The sequence below is a fragment of the Physella acuta genome, unplaced genomic scaffold (assembly GCF_028476545.2).
Source record: "Physella acuta isolate Inbredline_101_S28 unplaced genomic scaffold, ASM2847654v3 ptg002016l, whole genome shotgun sequence".
Lineage (NCBI taxonomy): Eukaryota > Metazoa > Mollusca > Gastropoda > Physidae > Physella > Physella acuta.
The window spans coordinates 33,734-58,910 of record NW_026733521.1 but is presented as its reverse complement, the minus strand read 5'-3'; the positions used below and the strand labels follow the sequence as shown (position 1 = coordinate 58,910).

General features: G+C 44.7%; 1 protein-coding gene across 4 annotated transcripts in view; it reads right to left on the bottom strand.

Annotated features, from left to right (window-relative positions):
* The window catches only part of LOC131931721 (zinc finger transcription factor lin-29), a 64,527-nt gene that overhangs the window by 13,910 nt on the left and 25,440 nt on the right, over positions 1-25,177 (bottom strand). For all 4 annotated transcript variants that reach the window (XM_059288542.1, XM_059288543.1, XM_059288544.1 and 1 more), the window contains exon 5: positions 23,609-23,901. In XM_059288542.1, the coding sequence (XP_059144525.1) occupies positions 23,609-23,901 (293 nt within the window). The remainder of the gene's footprint in view (positions 1-23,608; positions 23,902-25,177) is intronic.

Sequence of the window (25,177 nt, the reverse complement as noted above, 5' to 3'; positions counted from 1 at the left end):
GTGGTGTTTGAATGTCTTAGACCCGGTGTGGTGTTTGAATGTCTTAGACCCGGTGTGGTGTTTGAATGTCTTAGACCCGGTGTGAATGTCTTAGACCCGGTGTGGTGTTTGAATGTCTTAGACCCGGTGTGGTGTTTGAATGTCTTAGACCCGGTGTGGTGTTTGAATGTCTTAGACCCGGTGTGGTGTTTGAATGTCTTAGACCCGGTGTGGTGTTTGAATGTCTTAGACCCGGTGTGGTGTTTGAATGTCTTAGACCCGGTGTGGTGTGTGAATGTCTTAGACCCGGTGTGAATGTCTTAGACCCGGTGTGGTGTTTGAATGTCTTAGACCCGGTGTGGTGTTTGAATGTCTTAGACCCGGTGTGAATGTCTTAGACCCGGTGTGGTGTTTGAATGTCTTAGACTCGGTGTGGTGTGTGAATGTCTTAGACCCGGTGTGGTGTTTGAATGTCTTAGACCCGGTGTGGTGTTTGAATGTCTTAGACCCGGTGTGAATGTCTTAGACACGGTGTGAATGTCTTAGACCCGGTGTGGTGTTTGAATGTCTTAGAGCCGGTGTGGTGTTTGAATGTCTTAAACCCGGTGTGGTGTTTGAATGTCTTAGACCCGGTGTGGTGTTTGAATGTCTTAGACCCGGTGTGGTGTTTGAATGTCTTAGACCCGGTGTGGTGTTTGAATGTCTTAGACCCGGTGTGAATGTCTTAGACCCGGTGTGGTGTTTGAATGTCTTAGACCCGGTGTGGTGTTTGAATGTCTTAGACCCGGTGTGGTGTTTGAATGTCTTAGACCCGGTGTGGTGTTTGAATGTCTTAGACCCGGTGTGGTGTTTGAATGTCTTAGAGCCGGTGTGAATGTCTTAGACCCGGTGTGGTGTTTGAATGTCTTAGACCCGGTGTGGTGTTTGAATGTCTTAGACCCGGTGTGGTGTTTGAATGTCTTAGACCCGGTGTGGTGTTTGAATGTCTTAGACCCGGTGTGGTGTTTGAATGTCTTAGACCCGGTGTGAATGTCTTAGATCCGGTGTGGTGTTTGAATGTCTTAGACCCGGTGTGAATGTCTTAGACCCGCTGTGGTGTTTGAATGTCTTAGACTCGGTGTGGTGTGTGAATGTCTTAGACCCGGTGTGGATGTCTTAGACCCGGTGTGAATGTCTTAGACCCGCTGTGGTGTTTGAATGTCTTAGACTCGGTGTGGTGTGTGAATGTCTTAGACCCGGTGTGGTGTTTGAATGTCTTAGACCCGGTGTGGTGTTTGAATGTCTTAGACCCGGTGTGGATGTCTTAGACCCGGTGTGGTGTTTGAATGTCTTAGACCCGGTGTGGTGTTTGAATGTCTTAGACCCGGTGTGAATGTCTTAGACCCGGTGTGGTGTTTGAATGTCTTAGACCCGGTGTGAATGTCTTAGACCCGGTGTGAATGTCTTAGACCCGGTGTGAATGTCTTAGACCCGGTGTGGTGTTTGAATGTCTTAGACCCGGTGTGAATGTCTTAGACCCGGTGTGGTGTTTGAATGTCTTAGACCCGGTGTGGTGTTTGAATGTCTTAGACCCGGTGTGGTGTTTGAATGTCTTAGACCCGGTGTGGTGTTTGAATGTCTTAGACCCGGTGTGGTGTTTGAATGTCTTAGACCCGGTGTGGTGTTTGAATGTCTTAGACCCGGTGTGAATGTCTTAGACCCCGTGTGGTGTTTGAATGTCTTAGACCCGGTGTGGTGTTTGAATGTCTTAGACCCGGTGTGAATGTCTTAGACCCGGTGTGGTGTGTGAATGTCTTAGACCCGGTGTGGTGTTTGAATGTCTTAGACCCGGTGTGGTGTTTGAATGTCTTAGACCCGGTGTGGTGTTTGAATGTCTTAGACCCGGTGTGAATGTCTTAGACCCGGTGTGGTGTTTGAATGTCTTAGACCCGGTGTGGTGTTTGAATGTCTTAGACCCGGTGTGGTGTTTGAATGTCTTAGACCCGGTGTGGTGTTTGAATGTCTTAGACTCGGTGTGGTGTTTGAATGTCTTAGACCCGGTGTGGTGTTTGAATGTCTTAGACCCGGTGTGGTGTTTGAATGTCTTAGACCCGGTGTGAATGTCTTAGACCCGGTGTGGTGTTTGAATGTCTTAGACCCGGTGTGGTGTTTGAATGTCTTAGACCCGGTGTGGTGTTTGAATGTCTTAGACCCGGTGTGGTGTTTGAATGTCTTAGACTCGGTGTGGTGTTTGAATGTCTTAGACCCGGTGTGGTGTTTGAATGTCTTAGACCCGGTGTGGTGTTTGAATGTCTTAGACCCGGTGTGAATGTCTTAGACCCGGTGTGGTGTTTGAATGTCTTAGACCCGGTGTGGTGTTTGAATGTCTTAGACCCGGTGTGGTGTTTGAATGTCTTAGACCCGGTGTGGTGTTTGAATGTCTTAGACTCGGTGTGGTGTTTGAATGTCTTAGACCCGGTGTGGTGTTTGAATGTCTTAGACCCGGTGTGGTGTTTGAATGTCTTAGACCCGGTGTGAATGTCTTAGACCCGGTGTGGTGTTTGAATGTCTTAGACCCGGTGTGGTGTTTGAATGTCTTAGACCCGGTGTGGTGTTTGAATGTCTTAGACCCGGTGTGGTGTTTGAATGTCTTAGACCCGGTGTGGTGTTTGAATGTCTTAGACCCGGTGTGGTGTGTGATTGTCTTAGACCCGGTGTGGTGTTTGAATGTCTTAGACCCGGTGTGAATGTCTTAGACCCGGTGTGGTGTTTGAATGTCTTAGACCCGGTGTGGTGTTTGAATGTCTTAGACCCGGTGTGAATGTCTTAGACCCGGTGTGGTGTTTGAATGTCTTAGACCCGGTGTGGTGTTTGAATGTCTTAGACCCGGTGTGGTGTTTGAATGTCTTAGACCCGGTGTGGTGTTTGAATGTCTTAGACCCGGTGTGAATGTCTTAGACCCGGTGTGGTGTTTGAATGTCTTAGACCCGGTGTGGTGTTTGAATGTCTTAGACCCGGTGTGAATGTCTTAGACCCGGTGTGGTGTTTGAATGTCTTAGACCCGGTGTGGTGTTTGAATGTCTTAGACCCGGTGTGAATGTCTTAGACCCGGTGTGGTGTTTGAATGTCTTAGACCCGGTGTGAAGTGTGAGACATGCCCAAGGACTGACCACTACAGCAGACGTCAATAAGGAAGTAATTAACCTCCCTTGTTTGACCAGCAGTGAAAGGAATTTGTGGTTTCCTATTTATTATCTTAAACTTTACAGTGATTTTTCTTCTCATTTTTTTATGATCTCATTTTTTTAATAAAAAAATATTCACGTCCATTACTGTAAACGTGACGGTCGAACGGGTCACGGTGACCCAGGCTAGCGTGATACAAGCGGCCATAAAAAATATCCAATAAAAACACTTCCGCATTGTAGGATATTTTTTGTTTTATTTTGATTTCATCATTTTTGGAAGGAAGTATTGGGGTAGGGGGGGGGGTGTTTGGGATGGCTTGACGGGGTAGGGGGGTGTTTTATTTGGGATGGCTTGACTGGCTTCGAGCATGCATGTGCACACAGCTCTATGACCCCTGCCCATCCGTGCGGTGGGGGGGGGGGCACACGTTAATTATACCATCCCGGTGCCACTAGGGAGCTGTAACCTATAGTTTTTAGCGCACAAATCTTTGTTGCCGTAATGAAGAAATTAATTTGTTTTTTTAATTGACACACGTTCTAAAATTTTAAACCCGCTCCCAGTTTAACAATGGGACAGACACGGGTCGTGTAAAAAAAACTAAATGAAGCTTTATACAAATCTTTTATAAAACCGCATTAAGAAAAATAATTTAAAAACATAATTTAAATAAGGCTTTATCCTTAATTCGCATTACCGATAATCAGGATAATGAATAATTAAATGGTAGAAGACAAAGCTAATACCGTTGAGGGAGATTAACTTGTATCAAAGCGATCCTACACCAGTGGTTCATTATCCAATACTGGATTATGTCGCTGGATACTTTTAGCATTATATCCAAGACAATCATTCAACCGATTCCAGTTCAAAGACTTTCATAAACAACATGTCAGTTATTTACTCCCAGTTGTGAAGTGGTTTGACTCGTGATTTAAAATAATGGGAAAACCAAGTTAATTAGAAATACAATGATTCTCCCATTAATCGGAAAAACACACAATGTGATAAGACCTAAGATGAAGTTATCCCCAGCCCTTAATATTTCCTTGTTTTTGTTTGTGTGTGATGGATTGGACATAGACTAGATGCTCAACGAAATTTTTAGCATTTTATTTTTTTAAAATATTCTTTCTGCGGTCTAAACACGCTGAGGATAAAAAGTGGCCATTATGTCCACAACCCCGTAACGAATGGCCGGTTCAAATTAGTAAACCCAATTAATTAATGATTTTAATTAAATGAAACAAATACTCCGTGCTGTACAGATCAGGGAGAGTCTAGTCATTTATATTTTACACATTGTTTCATGGTTAGACTAATATCATCTCTCATATATATATATATATATATATATATATATATATATATATATATATATATATATATATATATATATATATATATATATATATATATATATATATATATATATATATATATATATATATATATATATATATATATATATATATATATATATATATATATATACCCAAAATATGTGTGTTTGTGTGCGAATCAATATAAGAAAAAAGGAGTTTAGCGTTATTTCTAGCACAAGGACTCTGCACACTCTACTCCAATAATTAGATTTTTTACATTAATTCTAATTAGATTTCTTTGAGAAACAATCATTTTTATGCCTGAATAGAATGAAAAAAATAAAATATTAATAAAGACGAAAACCCCCGTCAAAAAACTCTCTACAAATAAAAACCGGAGAAATGCATTGATAATGATGTCCGCAGCAGATGAATCTGTCATGGCATCGTCTCAGGGGCAGCTACTCTCAGTCACTTCAACACAAAGACATTTTATTACTACCCTACAATTACATTCCTAGGATTTATCATCGAAGAAAATAAAGGATTTGTTTTTAATACCGTTAATAAAATGAAAGCAGGGGTTGTTTTGGGAAGATTTTTATAATATAATAAAACCGGAAGGAAAAATCACGTTCCTAAAATCTTTATATGCTAGCAAGTGTTAACTGTAGGGTACCATTCGTTTTTCTCTACCTTGGATAAACTTTCCATCCGCCACATTACAGTGGATACTGATTGTGTTCATGCGTTGTATCGCACTGTGGTCGAACCTTTTGATTAGTTAACACAGATTGACTTTCTGAGAACCACTGTGTTAGGATTCACGCGTGTGAACTGGATGATAGAAGAAAGTGAATAAAACTCGGCTCGTGGATACGCCAGTAAATCTCTGCCCTCGTCACAAGCTCCTATAAAGACTTCCGGGTATTCCATGCTCGCTGATAAACATGGCCATGTCGCCAGATGGCGCTTCCGCCTGTTGGGGGGGGGGGGGGGGTAAGACAGCTTGTTTTATTTCTTTAAATGTCTTTCAATTTCTCTTTTCACCAAATCACGTGCTTATGTGAAAGTTACATTTTTAAACTTCATACGAGAGTACTGTTATTTATAACGAATTAATGCTGTCAGGGTGGTTAATTAGTCTTGAATCAAGTCAGGGTGGTTAATTAGTCTTGAATCAAGTCAGGGTGATTAATTAGTCTTGAATCGAGTCAGGGTGGTTAATTAGTCTTGAATCAAGGATTGATTTGAACACACACATTTATATCCACGTGTATATTATTTTTAAAAATTTAAAACTAGCCGTGACAAATGTAGCCATGGTCATTTTTACACTTGGTCAAATTGTCTGTCTGTCTGTCTTTCTATCTGTCTATCGGTCTGTCTGTGGCCAACTCAATTTAAACTTTTTTCTAACGCAGCGTGTACTTAGAAGATAATTATTTCCGGGAAGTTTTCAATGTCAACACATGAACATTTGGATGTGTACTTTTATTTAGTAATTAATTCAGTATTTAAAATTAATTTGAAAATTACAGGGGCGATAACCTGTCGGTCGGGTGAGACTAACAGAATTTATCGAAACGATTTTTTGGTGCTATTATAGCTAAAGAAAATGACCGTTTTTCCCCCTTTTTTTGATGCTTAGAACATTGAGTGAACAGTTGTGTTTGTTTTAGGTCGGATACCACGGAACACTGGGCTGTAGGGTTACGTTAGAGATTTGCTAGTTTGTCAAAAACAAACTAACGATACCCCATTAAGAAGTCTACAGTTAGATCCAGCCCTAGTTTCTTAATCAGCTGGTCATTAAATACTATGCGGGTCCTGTTTTGCTGAGCCCAGAATAAATATTCCACCACTATATGACAGTCTATACAACCCGTGGACTTCGTATCTTTAAAACTAAATTAATTGTACACATTTTTCGCTGCCTGATAGATGCTACATTTTAAAACTAAATTAATTGTACACATTTTTCGTTGCCTGATAGATGCTACATTTTAAAACTAAATTAATTGTACACATTTTTCGCTGCCTGATAGATGCTACATTTTAAAACTAAATTGATTGTACACATTTTTCGCTGCCTGATAGATGCTACATTTTAAAACTAAATTAATTGTACACATTTTTCGTTGCCTGATAGATGCTACATTTTAAAACTAAATTAATTGTACACATTTTTCGCTGCCTGATAGATGCTACATTTTAAAACTAAATTAATTGTACACATTTTTCGCTGCCTGATAGATGCTACATTTTAAAACTAAATTAATTGTACACATTTTTCGCTGCCTGATAGATGCTACATTTTAAAACTAAATTGATTGTACACATTTTTCGTTGCCTGTTAGATGCTACATTTTAAAACTAAATTAATTGTACACATTTTTCGCTGCCTGATAGATGCTACATTTTAAAACTAAATTAATTGTACACATTTTTCGCTGCCTGATAGATGCTACCGGAAGTTGTTATCCGTCGCACGTGACAAGAAATTGTAGCCTTAAGTCTCGAGGGATGTAAAATTGGGACGAGGCGAGGGCGATAGGAACTTCCGTTGAAAAACTTTCTTCCCGACGTCTCCAATTTGATTGGTCCACGTTAATAGCGTCACGTGACGGATGTAGACTGTCACGTGCATGGTCTTACTGACGCGGGAGTGACGTCAGATTTTCACCACCCGTTTAAGCCACTGAACAAACTTTCAGTGAGTGATGTCAAATTTACCCCGACATTCGTGTAGTTATATTAACGGACCAACCGTATCGGACTGTGTGCGTATCATGAAACACTACGATCTGACATTGTTGACCCCCCTTACCCTGCCCTCAACAAAGTGAGTTACTTGCCCACAACAACGTCAGTCAACCCCCTCCCTTCAGAGACCCCCCCCTCCTCCCCCCCCCCCCTTCAGAGACCAACCAACTGCAGAAGTTTTGTTAAATACGTCAGTAGTGCGCTACACACAAGATATTCTTTGTAAATATCTCTAAGGATACGGTTCCCGCAAGTCTTCGGGGAATGACAAAATTAAAGAGAAAACGAGTGCCAGAAATAAATGTAAAAAATCTGATTAATAAAAACAAAAGCGTTATATACCCTGACCTTTGACCGCCTCCCACCCTACAGAACTCATTATAACAACCCCCCCCCCAGCACTTTGTGTTACGTATGTGCGTGTTTATGTCTTTATAGAGTTGATGGGTGGGACTATGACGTACTCCAGGATTCTTAAGGTCATACTTTATTTACAGGTAAAAATGGACATTCTTAAGGTGATACTTTATTTACAGGTAAAAACGGACATTCTTAAGGTGATACTTTATTTACAGGTAAAAACGGACATTCTGTGCCATAAGTTATGGAGCAGGCGTGACCCATTTGAGCCCCCCCATGGACGGCCATAATTAAAGAAAATCATTGGACCGTATCCGCACCGTTGATGTTCGCACGTTTAGAACTATTGTTGTGCTCTGTTAACTTTCAGTTTGCGGTACCTGTCGCGGATGGTGGTTTCAAAGTCCGCCCAGCTTTCAAATGTTTTTACCTCAAAGTTAAATCGACGTGTACCACATTGATAACCCGCTCACAGATCGTCTGCTCAGGTTTTGGATCGGCTGCTCCGGTGAGAAGCGACCAGCAGACCGTGTTTGAGTATTAATCACATTTCACCCCATTCTAAAGCTCGGGAACATTTCCTTGTTTCAGCTAAACGCGGCTCCTGATCACAGGAAAATCTCTTTCATGAGCCCTCGCTCTCTATTATACAAGCATTAATATTAAGTTTGGAGTGCCGGCCATGTGAATTGATATTAGAATAATTAATTAGATCCCATCTTGATGACAGTTTCTATGTGCTGGAGGCACCTTTGTTGTCAGGCTGTAAAGGTGAACAAAAAGACAGTCAATGCACATTCATGCATCGCCGACTTTAGAATAGATTCATCTCGAGCGCACATTCTCTCTTAGATGATCTCACGTTTTCATCGATGGGACACCGATTAGGTTAGCTTACATACTGTCATAGCTTACATGCTGTCACAACTTACACGCTGTCGTAGCTTACATGCTGTCGCAACTTACATGCTGTCATAGCTTACATGCTGTCATAGACGTCATGTTGTCATACCAACATAAAGTTTTTCTTCCAAGTTTGGACGGTCATTCAGTAACACTCACAAACTTTACAACGATTCAATACCTCTCACAAACTTTACTATACGATGGTTATTCATTTTAAATCGTTGGACTAAGCTTAAAATTCCGTATTAAAATTAAAGTAAACAATGAAAATGTCCGCTGTAAAACAAATCTTGTATCAAAATGTAATAAAATATTTTCTAAAGTACTAAACAATTAAAGTTGTCGTTAAATGTGTTTAGTCTAACAAATGTAAGTAGACGACGATTACATCACCAACAGACGATCTTGAGATTCTACCATCCATACTGAAGCCGTTGTGTGTTACCGCTAACCTAACAGTTTTAACTCTGTTCTTAACCCTTAACAGATATACTTGCAGGGGAAAAAAGCTAAATGATAATTAATGCGCTAACGCTTTTTAAATACCAAAAAGGATTGTTACTGTTATAACACTAGTTACTTGTGCAGACATAATGCATAACAATCCAGTAACGTTTGGTTTGTAGGCCCGTTACGTTTGGTTTGTAAGCCCGTTACGTTTGGTTTGTAAGCCCGTTACGTTTGGTTTGTAAGCCCGTTACGTTTGGTTTGTAAGCCCGTTACGTTTGGTTTGTAAGCCCGTTACGTTTGGTTTGTAAGCCCGTTACGTTTGGTTTGTAAGCCCGTTACGTTTGGTTTGGAAGCCCGTTACGTTTGGTTTGTAAGCCCGTTACGTTTGGTTTGTAAGCCCGTTACGTTTGGTTTGTAAGCCCGTTACGTTTGGTTTGTAAGCCCGTTACGTTTGGTTTGTAAGCCCGTTACGTTTGGTTTGTAAGCCCGTTACGTTTGGTTTGTAAGCCCGTTACGTTTGGTTTGTAAGCCCGTTACGTTTGGTTTGGAAGCCCGTTACGTTTGGTTTGTAAGCCCGTTACGTTTGGTTTGTAAGCCCGTTACGTTTGGTTTGTAAGCCCGTTACGTTTGGTTTGTAAGCCCGTTACGTTTGGTTTGGAAGCCCGTTACGTTTGGTTTGTAAGCCCGTTACGTTTGGTTTGTAAGCCCGTTACGTTTGGTTTGTAAGCCCGTTACGTTTGGTTTGTAAGCCCGTTACGTTTGGTTTGTAAGCCCGTTACGTTTGGTTTGTAAGCCCGTTACGTTTGGTTTGTAAGCCCGTTACGTTTGGTTTGGAAGCCCGTTACGTTTGGTTTGTAAGCCCGTTACGTTTGGTTTGTAAGCCCGTTACGTTTGGTTTGTAAGCCCGTTACGTTTGGTTTGTAAGCCCGTTACGTTTGGTTTGTAAGCCCGTTACGTTTGGTTTGTAAGCCCGTTACGTTTGGTTTGTAAGCCCGTTACGTTTGGTTTGTAAGCCCGTTACGTTTGGTTTGTAAGCCCGTTACGTTTGGTTTGTAAGCCCGTTACGTTTGGTTTGTAAGCCCGTTACGTTTGGTTTGTAAGCCCGTTACGTTTGGTTTGTAAGCCCGTTACGTTTGGTTTGTAAGCCCGTTACGTTTGGTTTGTAAGCCCGTTACGTTTGGTTTGTAAGCCCGTTACGTTTGGTTTGGAAGCCCGTTACGTTTGGTTTGTAAGCCCGTTACGTTTGGTTTGTAAGCCCGTTACGTTTGGTTTGTAAGCCCGTTACGTTTGGTTTGTAAGCCCGTTACGTTTGGTTTGTAAGCCCGTTACGTTTGGTTTGTAAGCCCGTTACGTTTGGTTTGTAAGCCCGTTACGTTTGGTTTGGAAGCCCGTTACGTTTGGTTTGTAAGCCCGTTACGTTTGGTTTGGAAGCCCGTTACGTTTGGTTTGTAAGCCCGTTACGTTTGGTTTGTAAGCCCGTTACGTTTGGTTTGTAAGCCCGTTACGTTTGGTTTGTAAGCCCGTTACGTTTGGTTTGTAAGCCCGTTACGTTTGGTTTGTAAGCCCGTTACGTTTGGTTTGTAAGCCCGTTACGTTTGGTTTGTAAGCCTATCTAGCTGTTTGTGATCGTAAGCTATCACAACAAACACCGTTCATCTTAACCCCGCCCATTTGATGCCAGCGCGATTACTCATGTAAACTCCGCCCATAGACATCCTCCGCCACTCACGTTATAGCACTTGTTTTAACTCCGCCCACTCACACAGCCAATCGCTCCGCCTTTTAGAAAATTAACCTCTAGTAAACGGCTCTCAACTAACGTCGAGAAATAAAACTGAAAAAAAATTTATTTTAAAATCTAAAAACAGGCCACCACGTGATGGAAATAATTTTGTTTTTAAAACTGGGACATATATTCCGTCCAATGGCACGCGCCCATTGCATCATCCACACCACGCGCTCAGCAGGTCATCGTGACCAGCCTTCACCCCCACCCCGTTTATTACCCCTCCCCTCCCTCTTTGTTTACTCTTAAAACACTCGCCCGGCTCCCCGCGCTAATTTCGCCACATAATTTGACATCTTCCTTCGCATTCAACGGAAATTAGACACGGGATTTGAGAACAGTTTTATTTTCCACATACAAGTGGTTCAAAGCAAAGGAAGGATAAGGTAGGGGGGGGGGGGTGACATAGGAGTAGCTTGAAAAAAGATGAGGAGTCGAGGGGTGTGGGGGGGGGGGTGGGGGTCAGTACTGTAAAAAAAATGAGCACAAGAGAAACGGGAGATAAATGTTGAATTAAGGACGAGCGTCAGGAGCAGTTAGTGTTCGCAGCACTACACGGGTCGTGGCACGTGATACGGCTTTCTGGGAAGGTTCCAATATGGCGGCGGTAGCAAGTTCTCGAGTTCAAAGGCAGTTTTCTACCACAACACATCCTCTGTGTAAGGGGGGGGGGGGCTGGCCGATACATCCTTACACAGGACAGTGGTTAGCATGTTATACTGGACGGGACAGTGGTTAGCATGTTATACTGGACAGGGCAGTGGTTAGTATGTTATACTGGACAGGGCAGTGGTTAGCATGTTATACAGGACAGCGGCCTGTTTTATTTTTTATGTCTTACATTATTTCAATTTTTTACCAGTCTAAAAAAAAACACAACCTTTATTAAAATGAAAATAAAATGAAAGTTACCAATCTCAGGGTTTACCCCGTAGAATTATTGTGGAGGTGGGTAGGGGTTAGAAAAGATGAAATTGAAACCAAAATGTTTTCATCTTTTATCTAAATGGTCAAGTCTAGAAACTCCTAGTGTTTAAACAAGTTAAGGACCTAAATCTGATTAGACCGGTGATCAAATCTAATTTTTTTTTCTTGACCCTCCCTCCCTCGCCCCCCCCCCCCCCCCCACTCACCCCCACTTTGCCTCGTCCAACGTCCCAAATGGTCTCCCCGCTCTCCGCGTTTGGTGTTGGCTGTGGAGGTTAGCGTGACCCGAGCGTCAGAGGCGGCGACACGGGTCACCTTCTGAACGGTTTGGTCTGACCACACGGGTCACCTTCTGAACGGTTTGGCTTGACCACACGGGTCACCTTCTGAACGGTTTGGCCTGACCACACGGGTCACCTTCTGAAAGGTTTGGCCTGACCACACGGGTCACCTTCTGAACGGTTTGGCCTGACCACACGGGTCACCTTCTGAACGGTTTGGCCTGACCACACGGGTCACCTTCTGAACGGTTTGGCCTGACCACACTGACACTGGTCACCTTCTGAAAGGTTTGGCCTGACCACACGGGTCACCTTCTGAACGGTTTGGCCTGACCACACGGGTCACCTTCTGAACGGTTTGGCCTGACCACACGGGTCACCTTCTGAACGGTTTGGTCTGACCACACGGGTCACCTTCTGAACGGTTTGGTCTGACCACACGGGTCACCTTCTGAACGGTTTGGCCTGACCACACGGGTCACCTTCTGAACGGTTTGGCCTGACCACACTGACACTGGTCACCTTCTGAAAGGTTTGGCTTGACCACACGGGTCACCTTCTGAACGGTTTGGCCTGACCACACGGGTCACCTTCTGAACGGTTTGGCCTGACCACACGGGTCACCTTCTGAACGGTTTGGTCTGACCACACGGGTCACCTTCTGAACGGTTTGGTCTGACCACACGGGTCACCTTCTGAACGGTTTGGCCTGACCACACGGGTCACCTTCTGAACGGTTTGGCCTGACCACACGGGTCACCTTCTGAACGGTTTGGCCTGACCACACGGGTCACCTTCTGAACGGTTTGGCCTGACCACACGGGTCACCTTCTGAACGGTTTGGCCTGACCACACGGGTCACCTTCTGAAAGGTTTGGCCTGACCACACTGACACTGGTCACCTTCTGAAAGGTTTGGCCTGACCACACGGGTCACCTTCTGAACGGTTTGGCCTGACCACACGGGTCACCTTCTGAACGGGTTGGCCTGACCACACGGGTCACCTTCTGAACGGGTTGGCCTGACCACACGGGTCACCTTCTGAACGGTTTGGCCTGACCACACGGGTCACCTTCTGAACGGTTTGGCCTGACCACACGGGTCACCTTCTGAACGGTTTGGCCTGACCACACTGGTCACCTTCTGAACGGTTTGGCCTGACCACACTGGTCACCTTCTGAACGGTTTGGCCTGACCACACTGGTCACCTTCTGAACGGTTTGGCCTGACCACACGGGTCACCTTCTGAACGGTTTGGCCTGACCACACTGGTCACCTTCTGAACGGTTTGGCCTGACCACACGGGTCACCTTCTGAACGGTTTGGCCTGACCACACGGGTCACCTTCTGAACGGTTTGGCTTGACCACACGGACACGGGTCACCTTCTGAACGGTTTGGCTTGACCACACGGACACGGGTCACCTTCTGAACGGTTTGGCTTGACCACACGGACACGGGTCACCTTCTGAACGGTTTGGCCTGACCACACGGGTCACCTTCTGAACGGTTTGGCTTGACCACACGGACACGGGTCACCTTCTGAACGGTTTGGCTTGACCACACGGACACGGGTCACCTTCTGAACGGTTTGGCTTGACCACACGGACATTGGTCCTGACTCACTGCTGGGTAAAAAGCTACCCCATCACTGCTAGTGGTGACAAAACAGCTGAACTCTACTTTATCTACCCTGCAGGTCCGAAAGGTCAACTTAACTCCCTAATTTAAAGTGTTAATGGTGCGATATTTTTCTTCTGTATTTAAATGTAACTGCTGTGTTGCGAGAACAGATGTTAGTACGTAACTCCAGCTAGGGTAGACTCGTCCTGCTAGTGTGTTGAAACAATGGTCTCTCGCTAACTAGGTCTATCTTTTAGAAAGGCAATCTACTAGATGGAGAAACATAAGGCAAGGTGGTGATACTACAGTGATGTCATAAGACAGGGTGGTGATACTACAGTGATGTCATAAGACAGGGTGGTGATACTACAGTGATGTCATAAGACAGGGTGGTGATACTACAGTGATGTCATAAGGCAGGGTGGTGATACTACAGTGATGTCATAAGACAGGGTGGTGATACTACAGTGATGTCATAAGGCAGGGTGGTGATACCACAGTGATGTCATAAGGCAGGGTGGTGATACTACAGTGATGTCATAAGGCATGGTGGTGATACTACAGTGATGTCATAAGGCAGGGTGGTGATGTCATAAGGCAGGGTGGTGATACTACAGTGATGTCATAAGGCAGGGTGGTGATACTACAGTGATGTCATAAGGCAGGGTGGTGATACTACAGTGATGTCATAAGGCAGGGTGGTGATACTACAGTGATGTCATAAGGCAGGGTGGTGATACTACAGTGATGTCATAAGGCAGGGTGGTGATACTACAGTGATGTCATAAGGCAGGGTGGTGATACTACAGTGATGTCATAAGGCAGCATGGTGATACTACAGTGATGTCATAAGGCAGGGTGGTGATACTACAGTGATGTCATAAGGCATGGTGGTGATACTACAGTGATGTCATAAGGCAGGGTGGTGATGTCATAAGGCAGGGTGGTGATACTACAGTGATGTCATAAGGCAGGGTGGTGATACTACAGTGATGTCATAAGGCAGGGTGGTGATACTACAGTGCTGTCATAAGGCAGGGTGGTGATACTACAGTGATGTCATAAGGCAGGGTGGTGATACTACAGTGATGTCATAAGGCAGGGTGGTGATACTACAGTGATGTCATAAGGCAGCATGGTGATACTACAGTGATGTCATAAGGCAGGGTGGTGATACTACAGTGATGTCATAAGGCATGGTGGTGATACTACAGTGATGTCATAAGGCAGGGTGGTGATGTCATAAGGCAGGGTGGTGATACTACAGTGATGTCATAAGGCAGGGTGGTGCTACTACAGTGGTGTCATAAGGCAGGGTGGTGATACTACAGTGCTGTCATAAGGCAGGGTGGTGATACTACAGTGATGTCATAAGGCAGGGTGGTGATACTACAGTGATGTCATAAGGCAGGGTGGTGATGTCATAAGGCAGGGTGGTGATACTACAGTGATGTCATAAGGCAGGGTGGTGATACTACAGTGATGTCATAAGGCAGGGTGGTGATACTACAGTGCTGTCATAAGGCAGGGTGGTGATACTACAGTGATGTCGTAAGGCAGGGTGGTGATACTACAGTGATGTCATAAGGCAGGGTGGTGATACTACAGTGATGTCATAAGGCAGGGTGGTGATACTACAGTGATGTCATAAGGCAGGGTGGTGATACTACAGTGATGTCATAAGGCAGGGTGGTGATACTACAGTGATGTCATAAGGCAGGGTGGTGATACTACAGTGATGTCATAAGGCAGGGTGGTGATACTACAGTGATGTCATAAGGCAGGGTGGTGATACTACAGTGATGTCATAAGGCAGGGTGGTGATACTACAGTGATGTCATAAGGCAGGGTGGTGATACCACAGTGATGTCATAAGGCAGGGTGGTGATACTACAGTGATGTCATAAGGCAGGGTGGTGATACTACAGTGATGTCATAAGGCAGGGTGGTGATACTACAGTGATGTCATAAGGCAGGGTGGTGATACTACAGTGATGTCATAAGGCAGGGTGGTGATACTACAGTGATGTCATAAGGCAGGGTGGTGATACTACAGTGATGTCATAAGGCAGGGTGGTGATACTACAGTGATGTCATAAGGCAGGGTGGTGATACTACAGTGCTGTCATAAGGCAGGGTGGTGATACTACAGTGATGTCATAAGGCAGGATGGTGATACTACAGTGATGTCATAGGCAGGGTGGTGATACTACAGTGATGTCATAAGGCAGGGTGGTGATGTCATAGGCAGGGTGGTGATACTACAGTGATGTCATAAGGCAGGGTGGTGATACTACAGTGATGTCATAAGGCAGGGTGGTGATGTCATAGGCAGGGTGGTGATGTCATAGGCAGGGTGGTGATGTCATAGGCAGGGTGGTGATACTACAGTGATGTGGTTACCCTCTTCATGCGCGCCCCATAAAATGAACTTTAAATCTAATGCGGTTATTTTTATATTCAATTTACAACAAAAAACTATTTAAATTTATTTCAGGATTAAAATTTTAAAAAAAAAAATCACAACATGCATTAAGATTAAGTTGTCATGAGGTCTCAGCGAACTGGGTGCCGTGTGATGAACGGATCGGCCGACTTCAGTAAGACATTTTGATTGAGACTGAAATGCTGTCACGTAAAAGATACACTTGTACCAATTGTTAGTCAGTAATCCCCCCGTCCACCCTTCCACCCCTACGCCCATGATTTTCTCAGCCCCGCCCCACGAGCGCAAGAAGCTAAGACATCCATCCAAGGCTTTAATCACATTTCTCGCACTAGGACGTTCTGCTCAGGTCACCATAACTTTAACATCCGTTTTCAATTTCTCCCTCTCCTCCTTTCGTCCTCCTTTCGTCCTCCTTTCGTCCTCCTTCCCCCCCCCCCCTTTGCTCTCATTAAAAACGGACACAAGAGCTTTGTTATCACCGTGTAATTACATCCTACGCACAATATCATTTCGCCATCACATTCGCTCTTTGTCTTCTCATTTTCTCTTTTTTCAAAAAAAATATTTGGCTCCCTGACGCTCCTGTTGCCTCACCAAGACCTCAGCAATACCTCAGCAAGACCTCACCAAGACCTCACCGAAACCTCACCAAACTACCGCCTTTTAATCTACTCTAAAAAATCAGATTTGAAAAGCCACATCACAAGCTGTTTTGCTATTCATTTCCTTATATAAGTTTTTTCTAGTTGTCCATGTATGATGGTCAGATGTTTGTGTTTGTGGTTGACAACGTTAGGAAGGTCCAGCTACACCGCTATGACACACCGTATGTGTACATCCGTATGACACACCGTATGTGTACACCCGTATGGCACACCGTATGTGTACACCCGTATTGCACACCGTATGTGTACACCCGTATGGCACACCGTATGTGTACACCCGTATGACACACCGTATGTGTACACCCGTATGACACACCGTATGTGTACACCCGTATGACACACCGTATGTGTACACCCGTATGACACACCGTATGTGTACACCCGTATGGCACACCGTATGTCTACGCACATATGGCACACCGTATGTGTACATTTCAAGCACGCCCTTACCACCCATGTCGTATTTCTTGTCGTACACCAAACAGGAAGGGAACGTTCTCGTTAATTTATCCAATCAGAACGTGCTTCAGTTCGTCACGTGAATATCAACGAGTGAGGTCGTCACATGAATATCAACTGAGGTCGTCACGTGAATATCAACTGAGGTCGTCACATGAATATCAACGAGTGAGGTCGTCACATGAATATCAACTGATGTCGTCACGTGAATATCAACGAGTGAGGTCGTCACATGAATATCAACTGATGTCGTCACATGAATATCAACTGATGTCGTCACATGAATATCAACTGATGTCGTCACATGAATATCAACTGAGGTCGTCACGTGAATATCAACTGATGTCGTCACGTGAACATCAACGAGTGAGGTCGTCACGTGAACATCAACGAGTGAGGTCGTCACATGAATATCAACTGATGTCGTCACGTGAATATCAACTGATGTCGTCACATGAATATCAACTGATGTCGTCACGTGAACATCAACGAGTGAGGTCGTCACATGAATATCAACTGATGTCGTCACGTGAATATCAACTGATGTCGTCACATGAATATCAACTGATGTCGTCACATGAATATCAACTGATGTCGTCACGTGAATATCAACTGATGTCGTCACGAGTCAAATATTTAATGGTATTGTGTGACCTGTATGATATCGAGTGGCGAGATTCAGATGTGATGACCACACTGTTGAGAAGGCTATCTCATGTACAGTTGTGATGACTTAATAGTTTCTCCAAGCTAGATGCTCCGTGTAGCCAGACGATGGCAGGACTATTCAGACACCAGCTGCTGCTCCGTGTGGTGAAACTGTGGCTGGACTACTCAGAACCAGCCTCTAGCATAGATCGTCATCAATATTTTAGCAGCACATCCAAAGCGCTCTCGCTTCCAATCACGCCTCACCTTTGGCTAAATCCGTTTTCGTCTATTCATACTTTCTATTTCATCATCAACTCTTACATGTGTGTGTGAGTCAGTTAGGGGAGGAGGGATGGGGCTCAGTTGTATACATGAGTAGATGATGCCATGTAGCTAGAAGCAAGACAGTCACGCTAGACTACACCCGCCTGATGTCAGCCAATCGCCACACTGGACCCCAGGCTTAAAAGGGGGGGGGGTGCTAAAATATGTCAATCGTGTAGTCAAACATCAGCGGATGTAGTTAAAGTACATTCGCACGGAAACCTCCCTAGCAAATACTTGCGCACATCTCCCACACAAACCTCCCTAGCAAATACTTGGCCACATCTCCCACACAAACCTCCCTAGCAAATACTTGGGCACATCTCCCCTCCCTAGCAAATACTTGTGACATCTCCCACACAAACCTCCCTAGCAAATACTTGGCCACATCTCCCCTCCCTAGCAAATACTTGGCCAGATCTCCCACTGAACACTAAGAACAACGCTGCGAGGCCGTAGCGCGCATGGATAAAAAAACCAGCCGCCGTAGGGGAGTGGACATAATTATAAAGCTGCGCTCGTTTCAAGGTTAACAAAAAATAGTTCTAGGTCCACGCATTTTTTTTTTATTTTTTTTTTTGCATTTTTTTTAACTTATAAATTAATAAAGAGAATATTTTTAATACTTTGTTGCAAAATATTTTTTTAATAAAAAAAAAAGATTGCTTGTAACGTATATATTTTTTTCATTATCTATTTAATGATATAATTAATGATGCCATCAACAATAAGTAAACGAAATACACATATTCAATTAACTTAAGTTTAAATAAAACATTTTCTTAATGAGTAAGTTTGTTCATCCTAGTCGGCTGTTTGTTTATAGTGACAGCTGCACTGTTGGGCAACAGATGGTCTCAATTTGATGAAAATGTACCCTTCCCTCGTTAAATTTGAAACGGAGCTTGGGCAAGCATTGAACCATAAGGGGAGTAAGGGAGCTCATTACATAACCATTAGAATTCCACTAATTAACATTAATTAATACCGAAATATAATGCTTCCCCAATTATGAATGAATTAACATAATATACCCCAGCCCTTACCCCGCACAGCCCTCCCTATCTGTATGCACGTCCACGAGCCTAGCAGCTCCCCACAAGACTTTATTCCTCCCTACCCCCGTCTCCCCCTCTAGCCAGCGGTCAGCGCGCTTGTCCAAATCTCCCCTCACTGCTCGCGCCTGCCATGCTCCTGCAGTCATCCCCTGCACTCTGTCTCTCTGTCTCTTCCCAACATGCCCGCTCTCTCCCGCTCTCTCCCGCTCTCTCCCGCTCTCTCCCGCTCTCTCCTTCCCTCTCACACACACGCACAAAAAATGCCACTCGCTCGCGTCCTTCCAACTGCAGGCTTACGTAATCAACATGCATGTGGGCCCAACCCATGCACCCCCCTTCCCCCTAATCTTCTTGCCAAAAAAGATTAAAAAAGAGTAGACAAGCGGGGGGGATGTGGGGGGAGGGGGGGGGAGAGAAAAATCCGCTTTGAGGGGAAAAATAAAACGAACTAAAATGGGCGGAGTAAATTCTGCATGCGCAGAGAAGATGCGCGATATACATGGAGCAATTCTATTAGTTTGCCACTTTGAGCGCTGATGAACATAGCCTTATTTGGATTCCAACCATAGTCGTGTAACATGCGTAGTTATAAATATCAGTCTAGTTGGGTATAATTCCGTACACATTTCATGTAAACGATCTAGATCTAGTTGGGAATAATTCCTTACAACTATTTCATGCAAACGGTCTAGAAGACTTTTATCATCACCTCGCGTAGGTCTATAATTAGTCGCAGATTCGTGTCAGTAAACGATGCCAATCATAGACTCGCCAAAGGCAGTCACCTAGATGTGGTCTACCCCAAGCTTACACCCAGTTATTTATTAGTTCGATACAAACGTCCACCCCTCTCCTCACCCCGTTGTCTTTACTCTAACCCTAATCAGTGAGCCCATTTTTGAAAACCTACATCAACCTGTTGCCCCTTTCCACTGAAATCAACTCGACCGAAATTGGCTTTCCAAGCGTTAGAATTCGGCCCACATCTTAGCCCCGATATAACGGACTGGAGAAAAACACCGGCCAATCCAATCGGCCGGTGAGAAATTCTCCCTCGCCGGGATCTGATTGGCGGAGCAGAGGTTGATCGAAGCATGTCTATTCGTGAAGGGGGTGACACAACGCGGGTGTGAGGGACGAAGAAAATTTGGAGCGAACGTCCAGGAGGCGTTAAGTTTGGTGGGATAAAATTACGTTTTTTTTCCTACATTTTTCCTCTTTCTTAAATAAGATAAATTTATTTATTTTAAAGAAATGCACACGACTCTCTCTCTCTCTCTCTTCGATCGTGTGTGTATGCGCGCGTGCGAGTGTGAGTAGTAATGATCTAAGAGCTAGTGGTTTAAAAGGGAGCTGGAATTTATAACGCAGCCTGACAAAAAATTGTCTAAGGGCATGTTATACTAAACAGGACATTTAAATGAAGGTTTTTTTTTATACTTTTAATACAATTTTGAACTTGGGAAATATAATTAAAATCTATCCATATTTTTAGCTGAGCTGAATATGACGCGTAGGCCTACTGGTTAAATCCGCTTATGGTTTGCTAATCCGGATGTTTTTAAACGTCCTGTTTTGGTTTACATAAGTAGAATTGTAGTTATTGTATATCATTTCTTTGAAAATAAACTTTCAAATAAAATACCGATTCGCCGAAAATTCGAATTTTATTTTTTCTACAATAAATTGCCAGCAAAGGGAGGGAATACCAGGTGACCAGGGACATTAGGGAAAAGAAAGGAAGATAAAAATGAGGCAGTTGGGATAATATTTTCTATCCTCATTTTCTCAATGACTCTCCCTCCCTCTGACTCTCCCTCCCTCTGACTCTCCCTCTCTCTGTCTCTCCCTCCCTATGACTCTCTCATCTAACAGAGCTCGGCGGCCACAGCTGTAGAGCACACTACACAATTAGACGAGGTTTGTCAACTGACGCTGTCAGGTGGGTGTTGTCGAATGTCCGTAAGTGGGGGTGGGGATAGTGGGGGGGGGGGGGGGGAGGGGCGTGCTGCATGCTGCCCGCAGCTTCCGGTCAGCCGCTTTAAGAATGAACCTGGTCAACCTGCATAATTACAACCAACAAGATACACATTTAAGAAGAATTTTACGCACAAAAAAGCCCCCTTAAACCACACTGTTTTATTTATGTAATCAATGTAATATTATAATTGGCTTAATTATCCTGCGCCATGGCGATTATCTTTATTTAGGATCGGAAATTCCCCCCCCCCCAGGGCCTCGGAAATTCCCCACCCAGGCCTGGACGTTAAATTGACATTGGTCAACTCGACATTGGTCAACTCAACATTGGTCAACTCGACATTGGTCAACTCAACATTGGTCAACTCGACATTGGTCAACTCGACATTGGTCAACTCGACATTGGTCAACTCGACATTGGTCAACTCGACATTGGTCAACTCAACATTGGTCAACTCGACATTGGTCAACTCAACATTGGTCAACTCGACATTGGTCAACTCGACATTGGTCAACTCGACATTGGTCAACTCGACATTGGTCAACTCAACATTGGTCAACTCGACATTGGTCAACTCGACATTGGTCAACTCGACATTGGTCAACTCGACATTGGTCAACTCGACATTGGTCAACTCGACATTGGTCAACTCGACATTGGTCAACTCGACATTGGTCAACTCGATATTGGTCAACTCGACATTGGTCAACTCGACATTGGTCAACTCGACATTGGTCAACTCAACATTGGTCAACTCGACATTGGTCAACTCGACATTGGTCAACTCGACATTGGTCAACTCGACATTGGTCAACTCGACATTGGTCAACTCAACATTGGTCAACTCGACATTGGTCAACTCGACATTGGTCAACTCGACATTGGTCAACCCAAGCTATTATTCAACTCACACACTTGAACTAAAACCCTATATAACTTTGAAATGTCCGTTTCCATACAATTGCGGAAAATTGAACCTCAGCATTGCAGAGATACCGAGAGATTAATGTAATAACATTATTTCACCTCCCCCTTCCTTGATGCAATACCATTATTTCACCCCCCCCCCCCCTCCCCTACCCGCCACACCAAACAACTCCAGTAACTACAAGAAGACCGGTGACCGGTTTATTTTCCGGCGTCCACGGCCCGGATTTGTCATAACTGGTTTCGTGCGGAGAAATGATTTGTCTATCGGATGTGGGCACCAGTGGCCCTAGCTGCGCCACAACAAGGGACCAGAAGCCATCCACGGACTATGATTTGGCTGCATGCAAGCTCTTTCGTCATCGGCACCGCGAGAACTATTGATAAAAACAAGGGCCATCAAGAAATTGGGGTCAGCATGGCCGGAAAACACGGAGTCCCGCGCTCAGCGATTGATGACGCTTAGACAAGAGCGCCGCCATTAAACTTAATTCAGCGCATGTTAATTGGATACTCTTTATCTTTAATTAACCATGACGCGAACGTCAAAAAGTCATAAAATCTAAACATGCACGCTGGCATGCGATCGACGCGTGCCCTGGTCCGTCTCTAGCACGGTAGACATCATGGGGCATTTGTAGTGGCGGACCATGGGCGGGGCATTAGTAGTGGCGGGCCATGGGCGGGGCACTAGTTGTGGCGGGCCATGGGCGGGGCATTAGTTGTGGCGGACCATGGGCGGGGCATTAGTTGTGGCGGGCCATGGGCGGGGCATTAGTTGTGGCGGACCATGGGCGGGGCATTAGTTGTGGCGGACCATGGGCGGGGCATTAGTTGTGGCGGGCCATGGGCGGGGCATTAGTTGTGGCGGACCATGGGCGGGGCATTAGTTGTGGCGGACCATGGGCGGGGCATTAGTTGTGGCGGACCATGGGCGGGGCATTAGGCCTTATTGTGTCGGACCATGGGCGGGGCATTAAGCCTTATTGTGTCGAGGTTATCTAGGCGACACTGGTATGGATAACACGCCCTCCCCCACCCAAATATTGCTCTGAGCGTTCTTTAAGTATTTAAAAATGTGAGCACACTTATTCAGAGTTGTCTGTCCCTGGTGTGTCTCTCAACTGTCATACATTTATTTAGGAAATATTTCGGCACTTGGTTCTGGACTTGGTCGATAAACTCATCGACTGGAGTTGGTCGATAAACTCATCGACTGTTGTCAGAAAAACAATTTTCTGTGTCAGGATCAGCCAAAACCTGCCTGACAGGGTAGACAGGGTAGCTCTGTTTGGGTTTCTGAATACGTGCATGGGGAGGTGTTTATAGAGAAACAGACAAAAGTACCAGATGAGACATTTTAATGAAGAGTTTGTAAGATAGATTGAAATGAAATGTTACCTGATCACAAATCTTGCACTGGTATTGAAATGAAATGTTACCTGATCACAAATCTTGCACTGGTATTGAAATGAAATGTTACCTGATCACAAATCTTGCACTGGTATTGAAATGAAATGTTACCTGATCACAAATCTTGCACTGGTATGTCTTCGTACCAGTTCGTGATGGGGGCTTGACGGGCTGCGGGACGACCAGAGGCGTGTTAGGGCCCCCGGGGCCATTTGTGGGGGTGGGGGGCCCGCTCAGGCTCCCCGTACTGGTGGTTCGGGCGTAGTTGATGCCCCCTCCGCCCCCACCCCCTCCTCCTCCGCTGCCGCCGTTCCCTCCTCCGCCCCCACCCACGCTGCCGGTGTTACGTTGTAGATGGTCGTTCAGCCCGTGGTGGAGGCCGTCGTGGGGTCCCAGGCCGATACCTGCAAGTAGACAATTCTCAACGTTATCGTCTGCTTCACCTGTCTGCTTCACCTGTCTGCTTCACCTGTCTGCTTCACCTGTCTGCTTCACCTGTCTGCTTCACCTGTCTGCTTCACCTGTCTGCTTCACCTGTCTGCTTCACCTGTCTGCTTCACCTGTCTGCTTCACCTGTCTGCTTCACCTGTCTGCTTCACCTGTCTGCTTCACCTGTCTGCTTCACCTGTCTGCTTCACCTGTCTGCTTCACCTGTCTGCTTCACCTGTCTGCTGGTGACATTAACGTCTGCTTCACTTCTCCTGTCGACCAAGTTTTAGTCTAACACCCGGGGAAGTAAATCATTTGATTTGTTGACTTGTCGCGTACAATGGGAACGACAATCTCGGGGCAACCAAGTCTACTCACTCTACTGTTGATACTATAACTTTTTTCTTGTTACCTCCCCTTATACTCACCATAGCCTCTTTAAGCTTTAAAACGCTTGATATTTATATTAATCATACATTCAGCATGGTAAATATACTCAGTCTCTCTAATACCCACATACCATCAACATTACATCGACCGTACTATTTCTACACTGTCAAACAGTGGCGTTGGCAGGATCTTATTTGAATGGGGTTTCAATATCGTTAATGTGTTGTATAAACATTATATATATATATATATATATATATATATATATATATATATATATATATATATATATATATATATATATATATATAAAATTTATACATTCCATTCCCATTTAGAGAGCGCTACATTGTTTATGACATTCGAATTTTTACGCTGAAAGCTTTGAAAGCGACTGAAGCCTTCCGTGGCCAATAGCTGTAACTAAACATGAGACATCTGTCTGTGGGCCCCATTGGGTGGATATGACACTCCCCCCACCCCACCACATAAAACTCCCGCCTACGCCAATTCTCTGAAACCCCAGAACATGTTTCCTATTGTTAAAATATTTTAGAAATTCTTCACTCTGTCTACCCATCCGTCACCCACATCCGTCTACCCATCCGTCACCCACATCCGTCTACCCATCCGTCACCCACATCCGTCTACCCATCCGTCACCCACATCCGTCTACCCATCCGTCACCCACATCCGTCTACCCATCCATCACCCACATCCGTCTACCCATCCGTCACCCACATCCGTCTACCCATCCATCACCCACATCCGTCTACCCATCCGTCTACCCATCCGTCACCCACATCCGTCTACCCATCCGTCTACCCATCCGTCTACCCATCCGTCACCCACATCCGTCTA